The sequence below is a fragment of the Phyllosticta capitalensis genome (genome assembly GCF_038381095.1).
Source record: "Phyllosticta capitalensis strain CBS 128856 chromosome Unknown BKA78scaffold_1, whole genome shotgun sequence".
Lineage (NCBI taxonomy): Eukaryota > Fungi > Ascomycota > Dothideomycetes > Botryosphaeriales > Phyllostictaceae > Phyllosticta > Phyllosticta capitalensis.
In genome coordinates, this window is record NW_027117439.1 from 3,247,326 (window position 1) to 3,266,940 (window position 19,615).

The 19,615-nt window shown below is 54.2% G+C and overlaps 6 protein-coding genes across 6 annotated transcripts; 3 read left to right on the forward strand and 3 right to left on the reverse strand.

The window, feature by feature from the left end:
* Window positions 1-294: 294 nt before the first annotated feature.
* Window positions 295-1,418, reverse strand: BKA78DRAFT_349107 (phytanoyl-CoA dioxygenase family protein; the record flags this gene model as incomplete). Its single annotated transcript, XM_066890750.1, has 2 exons — window positions 295-402; window positions 459-1,418. The coding sequence occupies 2 exons, from the start codon at window positions 1,416-1,418 to the stop codon at window positions 295-297; spliced, it is 1,068 nt and encodes a 355-aa protein (XP_066749842.1).
* A 284-nt stretch (window positions 1,419-1,702) lies between these two features.
* On the forward strand, window positions 1,703-3,727 carry BKA78DRAFT_20457 (major facilitator superfamily domain-containing protein). Its single transcript, XM_066883639.1, has 6 exons — window positions 1,703-2,140; window positions 2,193-2,217; window positions 2,266-2,398; window positions 2,473-2,612; window positions 2,672-2,877; window positions 2,932-3,727. Exons 1-6 carry the CDS (start codon window positions 1,873-1,875, stop codon window positions 3,639-3,641), a joined length of 1,482 nt encoding a protein of 493 aa, XP_066749843.1. The 5' UTR covers window positions 1,703-1,872; the 3' UTR covers window positions 3,642-3,727.
* Window positions 3,728-7,233: 3,506 nt separating this feature from the next.
* BKA78DRAFT_329484 (amidase family protein) lies at window positions 7,234-8,971 on the forward strand (the record flags this gene model as incomplete). Its single annotated transcript, XM_066889668.1, has 3 exons — window positions 7,234-7,500; window positions 7,553-8,491; window positions 8,552-8,971. 3 exons carry the CDS (start codon window positions 7,234-7,236, stop codon window positions 8,969-8,971), a joined length of 1,626 nt encoding a protein of 541 aa, XP_066749844.1.
* Window positions 8,972-11,102: 2,131 nt separating this feature from the next.
* Window positions 11,103-12,841, forward strand: BKA78DRAFT_303616 (uncharacterized protein). The gene is made up of 2 exons (XM_066887555.1): window positions 11,103-11,680; window positions 11,732-12,841. Exons 1-2 carry the CDS (start codon window positions 11,460-11,462, stop codon window positions 12,366-12,368), a joined length of 858 nt encoding a protein of 285 aa, XP_066749845.1. The 5' UTR covers window positions 11,103-11,459; the 3' UTR covers window positions 12,369-12,841.
* A 394-nt stretch (window positions 12,842-13,235) lies between these two features.
* BKA78DRAFT_359668 (uncharacterized protein) lies at window positions 13,236-14,643 on the reverse strand (the record flags this gene model as incomplete). Its single annotated transcript, XM_066892387.1, has 2 exons — window positions 13,236-14,460; window positions 14,527-14,643. 2 exons carry the CDS (start codon window positions 14,641-14,643, stop codon window positions 13,405-13,407), a joined length of 1,173 nt encoding a protein of 390 aa, XP_066749846.1. The 3' UTR covers window positions 13,236-13,404.
* A 1,482-nt stretch (window positions 14,644-16,125) lies between these two features.
* BKA78DRAFT_20534 (uncharacterized protein) lies at window positions 16,126-18,182 on the reverse strand. Its single transcript, XM_066883640.1, has 2 exons — window positions 17,193-18,182; window positions 16,126-17,133 (listed from the first exon to the last, which is right to left on the reverse strand). Exons 1-2 carry the CDS (start codon window positions 17,985-17,987, stop codon window positions 16,297-16,299), a joined length of 1,632 nt encoding a protein of 543 aa, XP_066749847.1. The 5' UTR covers window positions 17,988-18,182; the 3' UTR covers window positions 16,126-16,296.
* Between the last annotated feature and the right edge of the window lie 1,433 nt (window positions 18,183-19,615).

Here is a 19,615-nt window from a genome sequence, read left to right on the forward strand (position 1 = left end):
CGCCTGCCCCCCGCCAACTCCCTCCTCCAGCTCTCGGCTCCGCGACCCACCGCCTCCACCCCCGGACAATCATCAATCATGATTCTCAACAGAAGCACGTCCAACGTCATCTGTCGTGAACCGCATCTGTGACGACACGTCCTGATAACAGCCCGCCTCGCGTCCACCTGCCGCCAATCCCGCTGACGACCCGCGCCATCAGGCGCTTATTTTCACCCCTTCAAGACGTCGTTCAAGGGTTGGAAACACCATGCATTGCTACCGAGAGAGAATGCTACGGCCAAGACTACACCTTCAAATGTCTTCTTCTTCTTTCGCATGGCCTGCTCCATGAGCAACGCGCGGCGCATTCTCGTCCAACAACACTCGCGGGTCCTTGAACTCCACCCACCCTAGCATTGGCTATTGGACAAACATCAGCCCTGAATCCTGGCAATCCGCTCGACAAGGTCACTTACCTCACTGATTGTGTACCCAAGAAGCTTCTGGATCCGCACTGGCAACTGCTTTGCCCTCTCCACTGGCACCGCAATGTACTGATTTTCCTCCTGTCGAAGAAAGCCCCGCGTCATGAAGCAGCTGAAAAGCAAGCGTTCCTCGTCCTTGGTCCTGTTCGCACTTCCGCCGTGGTAGCAGCTGCTCAACATCATGAAACCGTCGCCCACGTCTAGTTCGGCGTACTCCGCAAACTCCTCATCCGGCGGATGTTCCGTTGCCTCGAGATGACTCCCGGGGATAAATCTTGTCGCCCCATTGGCCTTGGTGCTCTTCGTTCCAGCGACAAAAAATCCAACACCGTAATCGCGTTTGTTCGTCTGCTCCGGATACACATCGATGCGTTGCCGGTCCGGATAATGAATGTCATCGTCGCGATGCAACGGCTGGTTGTAGCTGATCCCCGGGCGCACCGAAAATGCAATCGTGTTGTTGACCTGCGGCAGGCTGACGTTGAGTTCGCTCGAATTGCCGTACCATTTGTATGCCTTGGTGGTCAAGAAGCGTCGACACACGGCTTGGTAGAGCTCATTGCCAATCAAATCAGTTGCCGCGGCATCCGATTTTGCGCACAGTGAAAAGGCCCTGCGTGTCGAGGGCGGGAAGAAAGTGCCTGCTTCCCACGGAGTGTCGGCTTCCAGGTATGGCCGCAAGTCGTGCTCCATTTGCGCAATGGATTCATGCGAGAGAATGTTGCGTATGATGGCACCGCCAGCAATCTTCATGCCCGCGACAATCTCATCAGGAGACGCCGTGGCCGGGTACTCGGGTACTTTGATGTGCTTGCGTGCCGGCCATTTGTTCGGCTTGTGCGCTTCCTGGATGCGGTCGTATGAGATATAGGTGTCGTTGTAGCGGACGTCTGGAGGATGGAAATCGGCATTGATGTGCGGAGCGGGTGGCAGTTGGACTTCAGCAACCATGGTGGGCGAGATCTTTGTTTCTTGGTGCGGGCAAACAACACGCTATCGCCCGCAGGTTGATATATCGCTATCGGTATCCTGTCCGCTTTCTCAAAACTGATATATCACGAATTAGCAGTTTCCGCGGTGATCCCGAAAAGCCCAACGGGAGGCTGCTCCCGCTCCCGCTCCGAAGCCGTCCAAGTACCGAGGCGGGGTCGTTTCTGATAACCTCCCGGTAAGGTCATGATGAAGGTTAAACAGGAAAACAGAACAACAACAGCCACCACCCGGCAGGGGTCCTATCAACAGAGAGACTTCTGGCCTATCTATCAGACTCTGTTGACTCCGTCCTTAAGCCTGTCGAATCGCCTCCTCTGATTCATCAACTCCGAATGCGTTGAGGACACTCTCAGGTTGAATCGTCGTCTCTGTTGCTCTCGAAACCGTCCTGTCCAGCCTCACCACCGCCAAAATGGCCATTTTCGGCCCACAAAGCAAGTTGCGGCTCAACCGCCCCTTCAACCAAAATTTCATCATGGGCTCCATTCTCTTTTGCTTGCCCGGAATTTATCTTGCCCTGACGGCTTTGGGTGCTGGTGGCGGCAAGCCATCTTCGCAGCATGTCGCTTCCCTTACCAACTCCATTCTCTATGGTCCATATACTTTATTCGGATGGATAGCCGGCTCCATTCTGAACTTTTTGAAGCCAAAGAAGACCATTTTGGTTGGCTCAATTGGATGTAGGTGCAGAGTGCTATCTGTCGTTGAAATGTCAAGCTAACAATTTTGAAGATCCTCTCTACGCAGGGGCGCTCTGGTGGGTAAAAGAACCATTCATATTGACAAAGCTGCTGATACCAGAAAGGTACTATGACAAGACTGCGCATCAGTGGTTTCCGTTGACCGCAGGCTTCATTTTGGGATTTTGCGCCGCCTGCTTGTGGACGACTTCCGGGTTCATTCAGTTCGCTTATGCCGAGGAATCAGAAAAGGCAATGGTGAGTTGTTCAAGTTGGAATGATCCCTGTCTTTTCGAGGAAATACATTGTGAATGTCCGTTGACTGAGTGCAGTACATTACTTGGCAATGGGTCTTGACGTCTTCCGGAAGCACTGTTGGCGCCCTGATAGCTTTTGGAGTCAACCGCAACAAGACCGAAGTTTCCGGTGTCTCGACAGCAGTTTGGGTCATTTTCCTTGTCATTATGGGCTGGTGAGTAGATGGCAAGCGGATGTCCGAACTTTGTCCAATTCTGACATTCCAATGCGCAGCGCCATGCTCATAGCAACCTTCTGCATTGTGAAACCAGAGGAGGTTATACGCGACGATGGTACCCATATCGCCATTTTCAAGCAACCGTCATTCAAGGAGGAGATGAAAGGTGTTTTAGCCGTCTTGCTTGACAAGAAAATCATTCTCCTCTTGCCCGCCATGTTTGTTGGCGAAATGTGTCTTGCGCTCGTTAGTAGCGTAAACGGTAAGGTATCCCTTGGAATGAAGATGAGAGTCTCGACTGACCACTTCGTGACAGCGCACTATTTCAACTTGCGGACGCGCTCCTTGAACAACCTGCTGTTCCAAGTCATCATGATTCCAGCTCCCCTTGCCATGGCCTGGGTCATGGACAACAAGCGCATCAAGAGCCGCCGCAAAAAGGGAATGATGGGTTCCATCATGATGGGCGCCATTACCATGGGAGCGACAGTTGGCCTCCTGATCTGGATCATTGTCAACGGTATCGACGCCAACGACCCAGCGCCTGGGATCGATTGGACCGACTCCAGCTTTACCTCCGGTTTCATCCTGTACCTCCTGTTCGGCATTGTGTATGCAACGTTCCAGATCTGCGTGCAATGGACCATGAGCGCGCTGACAAACGATCCCGTGCTATGCGCGCGCTACGCTGGTGCCTTCAAAGGCACCGTCAGCCTGGGCATGTGCATCTCATTCGTCATGGACTCGGAAGGCGTGTCGTACAAGACTCAGACCATTATTCAGCTCTGCCTCTACGTTGTGGGCCTGGTCAGCTTGTACGGCGTCATCTGGGTCTACGTGCGCGAGACGAATTACTTTCTGGAGGAGGCAGTCATCGTGCCGCGCCATGTCGAAGAAGAGGCAATTGTGACAGGCCTGGTCGCCGAAGAGGTGATTGAGCATGAGAGGGCAAAGAAGGCGCAGATTGGCGATCCTGTTGATGAGACGGTCCATGTACATCCGAAAAAGGATACGAAGGACGTGTAAGTTGGTGGATTTATCAGTCTTTTTGTTGACGAGCAGGTCATCAAGGCTTGGTAGCAAGAGCCGTGGCACACGCAAGAGAATGACTGCGGAGACACAGTATGCGGACAGGGCGCTCCCAGGCTCCCAGGCTAGCAGCTCAAAAGGTTGCATGTCCTTTCAGTGGAGTGTCACATGCAGTACTCGAAGTGTGTCACAGCGTTTTCTAACAAGCCTTGGACAAAGCAGTGGCGTTTCCTGCAGGTTGTTCTGGTTCAGGCACTTCGCATTGGCTACCTTCCTGTAATCAAGCTTGATTGGTTCCAACAAATCCAAGTTGGATTTTCTCCACAGCCCTAGCCTTGATGAAAAGCTGACGACATGAACTCAACTGCTCTTGGAGATCCACTTTTTCATATCACATCACGTCCATTGCGCATTCCAATCCAAAAAGCCGAGACTGGCCAAATCATCGCCAGTCAAACGACCGTTCCACGAGCCTGCCAATCGCATGTCTGGTTGCTGCCAGTTCGCCACGAGCTGCCCCTCAGATTCTGCCGCCGGTTTCTCTTCCCCAACAGACTCGCCCTTGCCAGCCTTGCGGTCCTCCAGCAGCGCCTCGTAAAACGCGAGTCCCTGGGCAGCCGTTGAGCTACACTGACAAACCTCACGCATGAGATTTATGCCTTCCTTAAGCCGCTCCAGCGCGCTCTCCGCCATCGCTGTGTCGGATGATTTGGTCTCGCGCGCGTGCTGCCCTACAGCCAAATCGAGCTGGTGAATTCCAAAACCCCAAAGCGATTCGAGCAAGTTTTGCGCAGCAAGGTCCTTGCAGATGTCGAGGATCCGCACGGCAGCGTTGTGAACCTTCTCAGCGGCCGCCGCACCTGTCAACGATGCATACAGGCGCAAAACGACCGCATAGTACGCAACATGAAGCGTGGCGGTCCACAGCGAGAAGCCAGTAAAGTCTGCCGGCGCCTGCATCGTGGGCGGTAGCTCAGCGAGCCACGATTCCAGCGAAAGCCGCACGCTGGCCGTTTGATCGATGTACGGCGAACTGCTCCCTCGGCCCCAGGCCATGCGGCCGGGACGCAGCAGCTCCATCCACTCGACAATCAGGAAGCACAGCCGACACAACGAGAGGAAGAATTGGATGTGCTCGGTCGAAGGGAGGCCGCCTGGCTCGTCGGGGTGGAAGTCCGTCTCAGTCAGTAAGGGGACGTCAGTGTCGGCGAGGTGGATGGCTCGCGGACGGCCCCATTCAAATGAGCAGATTGTATCGTGGATGAAAAGTGTCCAGAAGATGCGCTTCCACTGACGCCGCATAGAAAGGCTGGCTTTGGCGCGTCCAAGGTCGCGGTGGATCCCGATGCCCTGAGCGATCCGGACTGCGTTGCCCAGAGAGAGCCACATGTTGTTGATGGTGTCATCACAACTGTCGCCCGTGAAGGATCCAATCAGGAGATGCGCCTGCACGAGCACGAGACGATCTTGCTCGAAGTTTGTATTAATCAGCGCTTTTGCGCGGGCGTGGAGGCGGCACGACACTTCGTCTGGTAGCAGCTGGACATCTGGATGATTATACACGACCGATCCCGACAGCATCACTGACTGAATGAGAAGGAGCGACGGCTTTCTGGTCATGCCTCCAACTCCGTAGTAGTTCTTCAAGAAGGTTCCGCGGTCCATGATTGGCATTGTTGGGAAGACGCGGTCAAAAAATGCCGTGATGAACGCATCTGCAATCGGGGCGCTCGGGAGCATGAACGAGCCATGGTGATCCAGAACCTTCCTCTCAGTCGACGTGATAGTTCTTGGAATGCCACCGTATGCCCGCTCTACAAACGGCGCATCTCGGAAATGGTACACTCCCGTTGCAAACCCGCGGCCAAACTCTCGACCCAGGAGTCTCGTGACGCTGGCATACTCATCAATGAAGGTGGGCTGGTAATCGCTGATGTCGGCTTCGGAAAAGTCCTGCGACAGGAACTCGACCAAAATCGACTTTTGCTTCGAGATGTCGTTGAGCCCGCTCACCTCGAAGCGCCGCGGGCGGTCGCTGGGCCCCAGCGAACTGAACAGCTCGCTCGTAGTCGTCGTCTCTGCGCTGACGATGCTGACTCCGTTCGGAGTTTCGACGGAGCTCCTGCTCCCCTGGCTGCCAAACGCGGCGGCGGCGCTGTCACGGCCTTCTCAGTCGACGGTCTCGGTGCGGACGGGGCAACAATAATGAACTTACTCGACAACTTCTCGCGAGACCGACTCCACTGCTCGAATCATGCGGCGCCGCCGTATCATCACATTGCACTGGAGATCCGCGTCTGCGCAGCGCGTGCAGGGCGGATTCCGGCGCGTACTCAGGTCGCATTTGATCTTTCGCGCATGGCAGCTGGCGCAGGCGTGGGCGATGCGGTTTCTCGCTTTGTCTCGACGTTTTGGTCAGCAGATTGCCGTGCGACACGCGGTGGAAGCGTACCTACGCGGCAAGTTGATTCCACTCATCTCTGCTGTCTGGGGAGCGTTCGAGGCCATCAAGACCCCTTTGAACCAGAGGAGTAGTGGCTGTCATTCAGACAGGATGACCAGAAAGATCCGCAAAGCGCATGTGTCGCACCACCACAATGCCAGCGCAGTGAGACACTCGTTACCATTCACTACGAAGATGCCTTATCGCAATCAATGGAGGCGGCGGTGTTGAGTTAAGCGCAGCCTTCCGTCCGTCATGATTGGCTTGCGATTATCGATCAGACTCGGACGCCAATGCCCCGCGACCAGATCAACGTGGTTCTCAACAGAGTTTGAGGAGCGGCTCGCGATTGGCTGTAGCGTTTAAGAATAGCTCGTGCTTCCCGCAGACCCTTTTCGGCTGTTCTTGTTTACCCCTCGAAGCGGCTGCATTGCCTCCCAACACCATGAGGTGGATGGAGGGGGAATTACGTACATGAGGCGTGGCGCGATTCTTTCGTGTTTAGCAAGAGGAGGGAGAGAATCATTCCTTAATGGACGAGTGAGTTTTGCTGCACATGCTGCTCTTCAATGACGCTGATGTTCTGCGTCTTGAGCTTCCAGAGCTTTATCAAGAAAGATAGGATCCCTGCGGGTGAGCTTCTTCCATGGTCTGCACATTCTTGCTTGCTCCAGCGAAGCTTGATAGCCCGCACAGCAGACAACGCCTTCAATGGGCGAGGTCTTCTCGAGCTGTACTGATCCTCCTACTTACACGAAGGCTTCAAGAATCTAAAGTTAGGTGACAGTCTGAGGAATTCATCAAAAGTTGCCGCAATGAGGAAGTGGGTTGCTTCCAGAAATGGTAAGTGGGACATCAGGAGAGCCAAGTCAGCGGAGCCCCGGCGGAAAGAACACGGAACTCCGCCCACCCTTGACCAACCTTAAACCCCGCAGGTCGACCGGGTACATTAAATCTTTGTTCTCAGAACCCCGCCCAGTTTGCTGATATGGTGGAGATAGGAGTTGCAACCGCGGCGGTAGATATTGAAGATGGGGTGGAAGATAACATGGACTCAAGTCCCTCAAAAGATCATTTTTCAAATGCAATTGCATAGAGACCCAATTGCTGCTACATCGCTCAAGCTATCGCTGCGTCCGTCTGAAAATGAACAACTGGCAAGAAAAGTCTCAGTCCGCTCGCGACTATCGCGACGCGTCGCTCACCAAGTGCGACCCTCCAATCGGGGAACTGCCAGATCCGCTGCCTCTGAACTCGCAGGAACTGCCAAAGAAATACCTCACGGAACGGGAGTACGAGCTGACGCAAAACTATGATGCAATTGAGCTGCTTGGAATGCTGCGGCGGAGGGAGCTTTCTTCAGAGGAGTTGACACGAGCATTCTTGAGACGCGCCACACTTGCGCAGTATGCGGTAAGCTTCTCTGAAAGTAGCATTTGGATTTGCAGCAGGCTGACAGTTGCAGACCAATTGCCTCACGGAGCTCATGTGGGACGACGCCATTGCCCGGGCACGCTACCTCGACTCGCTCTCGAAGCCCCTTGGCCCGCTTCATGGCCTCCCCATTTCAATCAAGCAACACCATGGCATGAATGGCAAGACAAACCACGCCTCATACGTGGCGTGGATTGGGACTCCCAGTGTCCCCAACCCGATCAACGATATTCTTTACAACTCCGGCTGCGTCTTCTACTGCCGCACAAACGAGCCACAATCAACCATGCAACTGGAATGCAACAACAACATCACCGGGCTGACCGTCAACCCCTGGAACCGGAATCTCACGCCAGGCGGCTCTTCCGGCGGCGAAGGCGCGCTGGTCGGATTCGGCGGCAGCGTCTTCGGCATGGGCGGCGACATTGGCGGCAGCATCCGCTGCCCAGCGTCCAACAACGGCGTCTACGGCTTCAAACCTACCTCGCGGCGCGTCCCGCTCAGCGGCATGAAGTGCACCATGCTGGGCAACGAGACCGTCATCCCGACATTCGGCCCCTTGACGCGCAGCCGCGAGACGCTCAACCTGTTCATGGACGTCATCTTGAAGACGGAGCCCTGGCGCTACGACCCGTGGCTCTTCCCGAAGCAGTGGACTCCCGTTACGTTTGATCGCCCGCTGAAGATTGCTGTTCAGTGGTGGGATGGCGTCGTCAAGCCGCATCCGCCCATGATTCGCGCCTTGCGCGAGGTGTCGGACGCGTGCCGGGCTGCTGGCCACAAGGTCGTCGACTGGGTGTCTTTGAAGCACGCCGAGGCGTGGAGCATTGTGTCGCGTCTGTACTTCCCGGATGGCGGGGAGGACACGCTGAATCTCATCAAAGAGAGCGGCGAGCCCTTGCTGCCCCTGACCAAGTGGATCATTGAGCAACCTGGAGTGAAAAAGCTTTCGATCCAGGAGCTGTGGGCGGTAAGTGACTCTTGATCCTAATATGTAGACATGCAGCGTCGAGACTGACTCCTGAACCAGCTCTGCCGCGAGCGCGACACCTACCGCGCCGAGTACGCCGCACACTGGTCCGCCACCGCTGCACAGGACGGACAAGAAGTCGACGTGATCCTGTGCCCGACAACCCCTGGCGCAGCGCCGCCCCACGAGTGCTCGCGCTACTGGCCGTACACGGCGCAGTGGAACCTGCTCGACTACCCCGGCGCCGTCTTCCCGGTGACCTTTGTGGATCCGGTCAAGGACAAGCGCGATGAGGGCTACGTCCCCATGAACGAGAAGGACAAGTACAACCACGAGCTGTACTCGCCCGAGAAGTATGTCGGTGCGCCGGTGAGTCTGCAGGTCATTGGCAGGCGCAATCATGATGAGAAGGTCATGGCGGCTTTGGAGGTTATCGAGAGGGCGATGGGGAGGGACGAAAAGTTCCGTGCTAGATTGTAGAGGAGAAATGAGAGCGGCGAGATGATGGCTTCTTGAGATTGATGCTGGGAGTTAGTGCTGTCGTAGTTTGAGAGAAGAAAACGTATTGGCGAGATGTTGTTCGAGATTGCTGAGAGAAGTTGTGGCGTCGTAGCTTGACACAAGAAAACGGGGTTTGGGCTTCTCTTCTTGATTGCCTCCTTGATGACGTGATGTCGAACAGATCGAATAGATAGACGTGGGTTCACGCAAACTTTTGCGTAAAGAATCTGCTGGGGTCAACTTCGATATGTGACTTGCTTTTCTGAAGAAAGCAGAAGGGGTGTAGCCTAGATGATTGATGCTTCGTCCGGGGACTTATCGCTTGCAATGGACGAAATCTGAGCCCAGGATAGGGCTAACCTGCCGGGTCAGGATACCCCTTTTTGCCGATAGAAGATGTCCTCTTCAAAAGGAACCCTTGCCCAAGCCGGCAGTCACTCATTCCTTAGTGAAATTCGACTGCAGATGCCAAAAGCGACGATAGTGCAAAATTGAATCGACACTTTCTTTCCTCTCAGATTCCGACGGGTTGCGGAAAGCTTTGAACTCCCTGGGCATGGTGTAGTGCGTCTGTCTGTGTACCTCCTGAAGGCCGGCTTTTGAAGTTCACCTCGCGCTCTGTAAAGGTGCCTTGATATGAACCAAAATCTTCCATATTTCTTCACTCGAGTTTTCATCAACTCCAACTATCGAAGACTCGACAGGCCACAGTCGACAAGAGTGTGGGTGTTTGAAGCGATATTTGCGGACAGTGGAGGCGTGAAATCGCCTCTCAGTAGCTGGCTTTGCGGTGTCCAAAGACGGAGACGGTGCTGATAGAGAACAGACTCTCGGTTGGATGCGAGCGGTCTCGGGCTCCAAAGTGGAAACTTTTTGAGAGCCCTGGAACATCCCCTGTGGGCCAAGAAAGTCTGAGCGCTTCATATGAATACTATAAAGCCCTTTGAGTTTCTGCGATGTTGATGCATCAACTGTCAAGTTTTTCTTTCGATAAGGTCTTGCTTGGCCTCGCTCGTCTCTCTTTGCACTCTCAGGTCTTTCTTTTTGGAGTCGTGTTCGACCTCGCGGACTGCTTTTCTGATAAGTAAGGATGCAGTACTTCTCATAGAGTTTACCGGAATATCAAAGTGCCAATACTCTCGTCCACTGAATTGTATGGGACTGATCCCGCTCGTAAGAAAACACAAGCGATTTCAACTGGATGACTCGAGTTGTGGGGATGGCGCGAGCGATGCTTCAACGATGTTTAAAATATGTTGTCTTGCGTCGAGACTGCCATGTTCTGTTAGAATATCTGACACGCCGATTTGAATTTGGAGGTATCGATGATACAAGAGGAAAGGCGAATTACACTGCCCTCTGTGTTCAGTGGCAGGTTGAAGGTGGACTATTGGGGGAAGACAGTATCTTGCTTCAAATATGAAAAGTTGGAAATCAGCTTCAAGGTTGATGAGTGTTGGAACAGAACGAGTCCATGAGCTAGAAATGCTTGAGCCTTCTGGGGCTTTGCGCAAGGGGACCTCCAAGTTCTTACTGTTGAGCGGGGCAAGCGGCATTGGGACTTTCCTGAATGAATGGAGAGAATATCCGTGTTTGCGCTGCAGTAGATGCATTCTGCCTTTTCTCTATTCTGATATGTCATGTCAAGCGCCAGAAATAGTGACGACAGCATCCAAGGGCTCTGACATGTAGACCCCAATCAGCCACGTGGTGCAAATTAGCGCGGTTGATCGAGCATTGAGCTGGGTTCGAAAACAGTCCTCATATGGTCCGGAAACACTTGGAGAATGCCGAAAGTAATTAGAGCAAAAGAAATGTTGGAATATCTTCACGCCCCGAGCATATTCCTGAACCAGTCCAAACCAGTCCAATAAGCGCATAAAGCATGGGATGACGCATCTGGGGTCGATCCATCTAATGCAATTGACTGATTTCAAAAACTGCGATCGAAAAAGATTGCGTTTGGATGATTTTCTTGACTTTTGAGCTTGGCGCGTTGTTGGTTGCCCCATGCCAGTGCTCGGTCTTCGGGATGCTGCCCTGCCCTGCAGCGGCCCGTCAGGAACCGTGCTCTGGCTTACCTTGCTCCGCCTGCAACCTCTTCCACACCGCACTTCACAACTTTTCTTTGCAACGAGTGCCGCCATCAAAAGTTCAACTCAAAACACGTGATTGATCCATCAGGCGCTGAGTGATCGAAGGTAGTCGCCGACGGAACCGAGTGTAACCACCAACCGGGCGCCCGCACTTGAAAAGCGCTTCCATCTCGACACCAACAGTTTCCTTCGACAACAACTCCCAATCGTCCTGGCCCAACCACCACAATCAGATCAAGCATCCTTCGACTACCATTTGGACTGGCGCAAACTCATCGAGCCTCTTCGACACCATCCGGTCTCGTCCCATCAACCAGCTCGCTCACCTACGCTCACCACGAAATCGTCCCAAACCAAACCAGTCACCAAAAATGCCTTGCTCCGACCCCAACCACAACAAAGACGGCATCAACACCCACTACTGGCCTCCCGAGGGATCCTTGCGCATCTGGCCTTGTGAGCGAGAGTGCGGTTTCTGCAGTTACCGTGCCCGCGACAGCAGTAATCTCCGGTCACATGTCCGTGATATTCACATGGGAAAAGACTACCCTGACGTGACTGTTCAAGTTGGCCAGAGACGCCCTCCTCTTTTGTGAGTTGACTCCTCACCCCTCTTGCGAGTTGGTTGCTAAGCTAGCCACAGTGACACCGCAATCCATGGCACAGCCCATCTGAGGGCGCATTACGAAGGCAGCGCTGCGCATAAGAAGGAGAAGAAGGCTGCCCAAGCTTCTGCTGGTGCTGATCACGAAGAAGCCAAGTCCAGCGTGGCTGGACAGTCCGATTCCGTGTTCCACCCCGAGTCAGTCCAGTCCAACGAGGCCAGCGAGGGCATCACCTCTGGCGGTCCCACTGCAGCTGTCAAGAACCGTCCTCGCAACATCCAAGTCACCGAAAAGGCGGCGGCGGCTGCGGCCGATGGACATGGTCGCAAGCGCAAGCGCACAGCCGCCGGCAAGCCTAAGCCTCATCCGCAGGAGAGCAACCCCTCGCACAGCAGCACCAAGGCGACCAAGCATAGGAAGCTGTCTTACTTTGAAGACTCGTTCGGATCGAATGGTGCTGGAGCTGAGCCTGGCCAGGGTGCCACGAGGGAAAACACAGTCACCAATGGTCATGAGAATCCAAAAGACAAGCTCTACACCAACATCACCAACAACATCGCTGGCTTGCTTGATTTCGCCGACGCCTCCAAGCTGGACAAGATCCGTGTCTACGACGCTGCCAACGAGGCTCTCAAGAAGTGGCTGCTGTCCCATTCAAGCTCCAAAGACCTATGAGTAGGCGTTATGGCCCCAGCCGGTTCCACACGCGCGCCGCATCGACGGGGCATCTGCACCTGCATCTCGAGCTTTTGGTGCTAGCAAGTCATATGTTGCGCCGACAAAATCAGCGCAACTGTCCCCATTCCCACTTAACCCCCAAAAGCGACTTTTGATCCAACTGCCCGTTTTCTTTGGTTTCCTTTTCTTTTCTCTTCCGTGCGAAAGGTCTCGTCAACTGACCACACAAGGCGGTCATCGTGGGGGGACATAAAATTCGACAGCAGGAGACTCCAACAACTTGTTTTCTTCGCGCTCCTTTTCCTTTTCTTACTTTCAAAAGCTCTCTTCCACCGGCTATACTGAGCGTTCATTGCGGGGCACATTCAAGTCGACAGCAGGAGGATTTTGGTTCCACACACAAATGAGTCGGGAGATCAGCAAGCGAGTTAGAGCACGACCGATAATTGAATTGAGCTTGTCTACAAGAAGTGCTCCGGTTCTCGCCTGTCCTTGAATTATGCAATGCGTGTTTGAGTAAGCTCGGTTTGCCACCTGAAAGAGCCATCGGGATGTTTCATCTAGAAATGAGTGCCAAAGGTATCCTTTGCTTCCAGAAGACGTGATCGTATCCTCTGAACGTCTCTGCGAAACTGCCATACTTGCGCAAGGGACTGGTACCAGCCATCTGATGAAGCATCACTTGCCTTCGTGTATCTTGACATGACTGCTCAACCCAATGCAGGCGCAATTGATAGATTCACGCACAGTTGCGGGTTTCTCCAAAAGTGCTACTGACACTGGGGACATCTGAGCAACTCTTATCACTGAAATAGTAGCCCAAGCTGATGAAGTAGCCCCAATGCAAGAGAAGGCGCCACAAAACCTCAATCAACGCAAGATTTGATGCTTGCCCAGGGCAGAAGAAATCCAAGAAGACCCACATCCAACCCGGCACCCGCCCACGTTCCGGTAAGTCGCCATTTCGAGTGTTGTGAGAAGCCGAAGTCGTATCAATCGCCCAGCTGAATCAATTGAATCTTTGGAGATGACACTAGGCAGACTTGACGTCGGTAGAGACTTTTCTATCCTCCTCACACACCGTGTCGTCATTCTCAAAATCCTCGTTCCAAACTTCCTCGATGTCTTCCAAGCAGAACGACTGATCCTGGACGACGAATACCGGCCCGAATTCGGTGCCGCTCTGGACCTGTTTTTCTTTGATGGGCCAAGAGTCAGAGTTGGTGTGTTCACCGCAGGAGCGGACGTCGGCGTCATCATTTTTGGCGGGCTCGGTCGTTTGGACATTCTGACCCAGGTTTGTAAAGAGGGCTTTTTTGTCTCGGAAGACCTGGCTCGTTTGGAAATTGCCATGGTCAATCAGCTCGAAGCCTCCCTCAAGGGATGCGTAAAAACTCTCAGCAGCTTGGTCGTCTGGTCTGTCCACAGGCACATGTTGTCCTGGTGTAGTCGTTCTGGAACTCCCAAACTCGGTATAGTTGTCGGTGTCAACGAATTTCAACCAATCGTAAATGTGATCGTACTCGCCCTTTTCAGCTCCAGAGTCCTCTACAAGAGTATCGCAGGTGCTGGTTGCCTTGTCTTCGTCCCCACACGGATCACATTTTTCAGACCGTCGGCTCGAAAAGTCAGTGTAGTACTCCCAACGGCAGGTACTCCTCTTGGCGACATTTCCAGAGCAATTGGTGCAGGGCACTCCGAGGCTGGGGAAGTCCCGAAGAGTGCACGGGATGCGTCTCTGCTCGCAGGTGCGGCAACGGCGACGCAGCCCTTGGAGCCGACAGTCCTCTTCGTATCTTTCTATTGCGCAGATTGCAATGCGGCCGGATCGTCGCAGTTTGGCAGCCAGGTAGTTCATGAGTGGAAAGAACAAAATCAATGTGCAGGGGCCAAAGTTGCGAGATCCCAACACAGCTGAAGCGAGGTGATAGCTGTGAGGGTAGTCCTGTACGAAACGCAGGTATGTTGCCCCTCTAACTTCAGATGGACAGGTTTCGAGGATTTCTTCGAACGATAGACGAGGTCTGTTATCGAAAGGCGAGATTTCTGACTCATCGCATTTGAAGCTCTCAATGAATGCTAGGCAGTCCTGAAATGAGATGTCAGTGAATGCTCTCGTAATGTTGCCTGCGTCTGGCAACTCTTCTTAGCTTACCCTATGTTGACGCTTCTCCAACTTGTTCAGTCTACCCTCTCTCTCGAGCATGGCCTTAATGTTTGGTGGCCGAGGGATTTCGTCGTCGTTTGTGCAGTATTTATTGGAAGCCTCCATCTTGAGTGAAGGTTTCCACTGTCCCGCGTAGTCTTGCTTCCAAGATGAGAGGACCTTCGGATAAGATAGACTGGTGCTTAACGATGGGAGCTGGCCGCAGGCTTGATGAGGGTCTTGAATTCTTCTGAGATGCAAAGCAACAGCGGCTGACGGCAGGAAGGGCCGGAATTTGAGGCTTTTGTGGAGATACCGAAGCCAGAATGCGCAAAAGAGTGCTGAATAACACAATATAGTTAGCGAATGAGAGTTGAAATAGACAACTGAAAGTCAATCGAGCGACCAAGTCAGAGGTCGAAGAATGATGTTGTGTTGCTGCGGACTGGAGAGGAGCTGTGGCTAATGTGCCTTCCACTCTTTCGTCTCGGATAGGAAACAATGCTATGCTGCTCCTTCTACCTCCAACTTTTACACCTCAACCACTTTTATAGTCCTTCGGAGCTGTGAGTCAGAACATCGGCATGTTGAGCTGCATCTCGAATGGTAGATTGTTGCTGTCAGCCTTTTCAGTCATGTAGAAGATGGCAGAGGAAATCCTGATTGATCAACACCACCAAAGACATACTTCATGCGCTGCCCATCAGCCGCGTTGGCGAGTTCGACGTTCGCATCGTTCCTGCGCTGCAGAGTGCTCGCAGCTTCCACGGCTATCTATTCCACGCGGAGAGCCGTCTATCTGGAAAAGATCCTTCAGCTCAGGTCTGCGGTCGAACTTCGAGGAAGCAAGGCTCTTCCAGCGCCTTGTAGGCCAAAAGCACTGTCACTACAGCCGCTCTTCGATCGATCCTCTCCTGTGCCGTCAGCATTGCGGTTGGAGATGATGATATCAGGGATCGCGAGTGCGCGATGTCGAAGGGGGGTCCGAAGCGATGCAAATGTGGCGAGTTGGTACAGTAATGGTAGTAGCGGCCGTGGGCAGCACAAGCAGTAGAGGTCAAGTAGTGGAGATGGAGGTGAGTGGGCGCCGACGCCAGCACGCGCGACACCACGACCGCAATCACCTACCGCTCAAATAGGCAAAGCAAGGCAAGGCACTGGGCGGACGTGAAACAGAGTCATTGTCCAGCAAAAGAGCAAAACTTCACCCGCGGGGCGCGGGCTATCAAACCCCTGAGGGGTTATATAGTACAATTGGAGGAAGGGAATGTGGCGGGGCTGACCGGACTCGAACTGGCGGCACTTACCTATTAGTTTGTACCCCTCGACCAAAGGTACGAGGGGCGTTGGGAATTTGGCCGCTTGAACAATTGATATGCTGATGGCGGATTGATGCAGCTTCCGTGACGAGCTCACTCTGCCGTTGCTGCCACCCATGGTGTCACTGCCGGCGCGTCCAGAACTTTACAGCACAGACTCTCTATGAATCCACATCCGAGCAGTCAATCAAGCGCCTGCCGCAAGCCTTCTTTTTTCAAGTGTCAAAGACATTCACTCGGCGCTGAGCCGCTGACGCCCACCGGCCTCCTGTTCTGACGAAGAATAGAGCGACAAATCGTATTTACAGAATACAGATGCGCCGCCTTCTACTGCTCTTTCAGCGACAGCCCGCCCGCACCGCTGTAGCCATGTCCACCCGCTGCCTGATCCCTCTACCCAACCTCCCCGGAATCGCCATGCTACCAAACCTCGCACGCCGCCCAAGACATCTCAGCCGATTCAAGCGCAAGCGCCCTTCGCCTTCATGACCAGGACCCAGTCATGGTCCACACCACCGGCAGACGGCGGAGTGAAAACCTTTTTGCCACTCGCTGAGAACGCTTCCTCATCATCAACCGCCTGTCGTTCTGCGCTGCGCGGATCAAACCAGTGCGCCTCAACCAAAGCGCCCGGCTCTCCCCACTTCGCAGAGATGGCGTCGAGGTCAAGCTGAAACGCATCGCCGTACCCCGAGTAAACCCAGTAGTGGCCCGTGGTGACAATCCCAGAAACGTATCGGTTCTGCTCGTATGCGAGGACATCATCCTGCTGGCCATCCGGCGACGAGATGAACTGCCTCGCCGGCTCCAAGGCGTCAAACAGCTCCCGAGACAGCGATGAGAACAGCTTCCAAACATACCCCGTCTGCTTCGCGCCCGGCAGGTGCAACGCCTCATGCCAGCTCGCATCGGCCGACAGGCTCAGCTGCGGCTCGACATAGTGCTCCGGCGACGCCACGCCATCCAGTCTCTCGTAGCTCTGCTGCACCGGCAAGCTGCCATACGTGTAACCACAGGCGCCGCTGAAGACGGCGCTGTAGAAGCCGTGGCGGACGTCTGACGCGTTCCAGAAGGGCTTGGACGTGTTGAAGGCGATGTTGGCGGCCTCGTAGTGGTTTTCGACGTCCATGACGGGCCCGGCGAATTGGCTGCGCATCTCGATGATGTTTTCGTAGTTTTTGGTCGAGTCCCAGGGCGTGAGGACTGTGAAGTTGGCGTCGATGCCCTCGGGGTCGGGGAGCTCGTGCCCGGATTGCACCGCATCCATGGAAAGAAGGCCGAAGCTGCCGTTGATGTACTGAGGATATGGTCAGAAGGAACAGGTGCTGGCAAATCTCGGCTTTTGTGAGCACTTACGTTGTGGCCATACGGCCTAGGAGTAGGCGGATCCGAAATCCAGGGGCTGGTTGGCTGATACGTGACAAAAGCATCATACCCAAGCTCCGCCTCCCCCTTCTTGAACCCCCTCATCATCGCCGCCCAAACCGGCCTCGTATCTGTAATCGGTCCCAGAAACGACGTCGGATCAGCAGACGGATTCTCCCTCCACGCCGCGCGCGCCTGCGGAACATTGTCCGCCCAAAAGGCATTCGTGTCTCCGCCCATCATCTTGGGGATGCCGGGATAGCGCGTCCCGAGAAAGTATCCAAAGACCTCGGCGTTGGATTCGTCGAAGAGGACTTCGCTCTCCGTGCCGTACCACCCGTGGTTGACCCATCGGCTCCAGGTCGGGGCGAAGCAGATGAGGATGCCGTACTCGGCCGCGCGCGTCGTGACCCAGTCGACGAAGGAAAAGTAGTTCTCGTTCGGCCTTGTCGGGTCCGCGTCGTCGAAGACCAGGTCGCCGTAGAAGTTGGGGAGAGTTGTGGCGTTATACTTGGACACAATGACGGCTTGGATGACGTTGAAGCCTTTGGCTGCGCGGTTCGCGAGGTACAGGTCGGTGTCGGTGCGGTTGAGGCGGTGGAAAAGCTCCCAATTGGTGTCGGCTACCCACATGAATGGCTCCCCCGTCTTCGTGCGATGGAGGTAGCGCCCGTTTTCGGGAGCGCTGATGGCAAGGTTGGACCATGGCACGGCTGAAGGGACGGCAGCCGCAATGGCAGAAGTGACTATGGCCGCGAGGGCACCGAACCTTGAGCCTAAGACCATTTTGATCGATTTGGACGCTGTGGCAACTTGCAAGCTTGTTCCGGACGCATCTTCAACGACATCTGCCCGCAACTCATTTTATACTCAGACCGACGCCGGTATGCTACCCGCAAAACGAGTGAAGAAATACGGAGCATCTTCATTTTGGGTATTCCGTCGAGTTGAAGAACTGAACGTGCCAAGTAGTGAGTTGAGTGGAGAGATTGGCCGGGGTATTTCTCTTCTGGGTCGGACTCTGGGGTAAGGTACCGAGCCGAAGGTTTTGGTACAACGCCATCAAGAGGCTCATCCTGCTTGCTCACTATCTGAATAAGATGTTGTGACTGGTTTTCGCAACGGCCATCAGGTGGAGCGAATTCTTCTTGGTGACTTTTACCGCTACAAGGAGAAATGCGGAGTTGCTCTTGGCATAGTTTCCAGGATCTCGGTCTCTCGGTACATTATTCCGTAGAGGACTGTCCGTTGCAAAGTCGGCGTTCGTTGCGGCCTTCGATGGTTCCCATCGTCCAAAGGATCAAAAGTTGTGTTAAACGAAGGCTGAGGCTGTGTCCAAATCTGTTTGTCGACCAGTTGCTTAAAATCCCACAGCCAAAGGGCTTTTGACAGAAGACGCGCATGGGAGGAGGAGAAAAGATAACATTTTCGAGAAGAGGAGAGGGCGACGAGCACACGAATGAAAGATGATTTAGAGATGCCAGGCAGTTGACCAATCACTTCACTGCATCCTGTCGATGAAAGGGGCTCCTTTAGAGTAGACTCGTAGCACCTAGTGTTGAGCCCTATACTTCGAGCAGTACCGTAGAGCTTGATGTTACGCAATTCGATCTGCCTAGCTGGACACGAAGGCACCTGATGAAAGCATTAGTGAGCTGACCATTGCCAGTGCAAATTAGGGGATTGTAGTCAGGAATCACTCACCTCATCCCCAACAAACATGCAAATAGTCTCATGTCAGTCATCAGCGCACAACATCCAACGACATGCATCAGGAACCATCAGCAGAGTCTGCGCAACAGCAGTCATGGCGACACCAAACCAACCCAGCGACAGCCGATGACAACCCAACCGCCTACTTCACATGCATCACCCATCCAAATCCAGCAACAGGAGCAGCAAAAGGAGCAGCACAGCCATACCGGCGCTCAACGTCTCTTTCCAGCAATTCTGCCCCTGGCCCCCGAGTCCATCCCCTGTCCCCCACGTTCCGCCGCGTGCCTCCTCAATCCTCCCAATCCTTCCAACAGATCCTCCTCTTTTGCTTTTCTCTTTTGCCGAATTTAGAAGTTTCTTCGGCCCCCACACTCGCATGACAGGGACACACCTCAGGCTCACGTCGCGCGAGCTCCCGCCCGGCGGCGCCCACCGCAGCCGCTGCTGCGTTGGACAAGAAAGGCAAAGCACGTGGCGCGCCGGCTACCCAGCGCGTGGACATGTAGTGGGAGCTGCGCGCATCCATACGTCGACGTACATGTCGGCAAGTCTGTGTTTGTTGTCGTTGCAGTCGACGGTCGTAGTCGACGACGATCTTCTCGGTGCCATCCGAAGTCCGCACTCCAGCGACGTCGGGCCGTCTGGCGAATCCTTTTCTCTGTTTACGGATACTTTGGGCGTGTCAGTTGTCACCAATT

Bases quoted from the DNA above. Each gene is read 5' to 3' on its own strand.
- BKA78DRAFT_20457 (XM_066883639.1), top strand. From the start codon at position 1,873: ATGGCCATTTTCGGCCCACAAAGCAAGTTGCGGCTCAACCGCCCCTTC. The intron at 2,141-2,192 runs GTAGGTGCAGAG...ACAATTTTGAAG, and splicing joins TTTGGTTGGCTCAATTGGAT to ATCCTCTCTACGCAGGGGCG. The intron at 2,218-2,265 runs GTGGGTAAAAGA...GATACCAGAAAG, and splicing joins CTCTACGCAGGGGCGCTCTG to GTACTATGACAAGACTGCGC.
- BKA78DRAFT_303616 (XM_066887555.1), top strand. From the start codon at position 11,460: ATGCCTTGCTCCGACCCCAACCACAACAAAGACGGCATCAACACCCAC. The intron at 11,681-11,731 runs GTGAGTTGACTC...AGCTAGCCACAG, and splicing joins CAGAGACGCCCTCCTCTTTT to TGACACCGCAATCCATGGCA.
- BKA78DRAFT_20534 (XM_066883640.1), bottom strand. From the start codon at position 17,987: ATGGTCTTAGGCTCAAGGTTCGGTGCCCTCGCGGCCATAGTCACTTCT. The intron at 17,134-17,192 runs GTAAGTGCTCAC...CCATATCCTCAG, and splicing joins CTAGGCCGTATGGCCACAAC to TACATCAACGGCAGCTTCGG.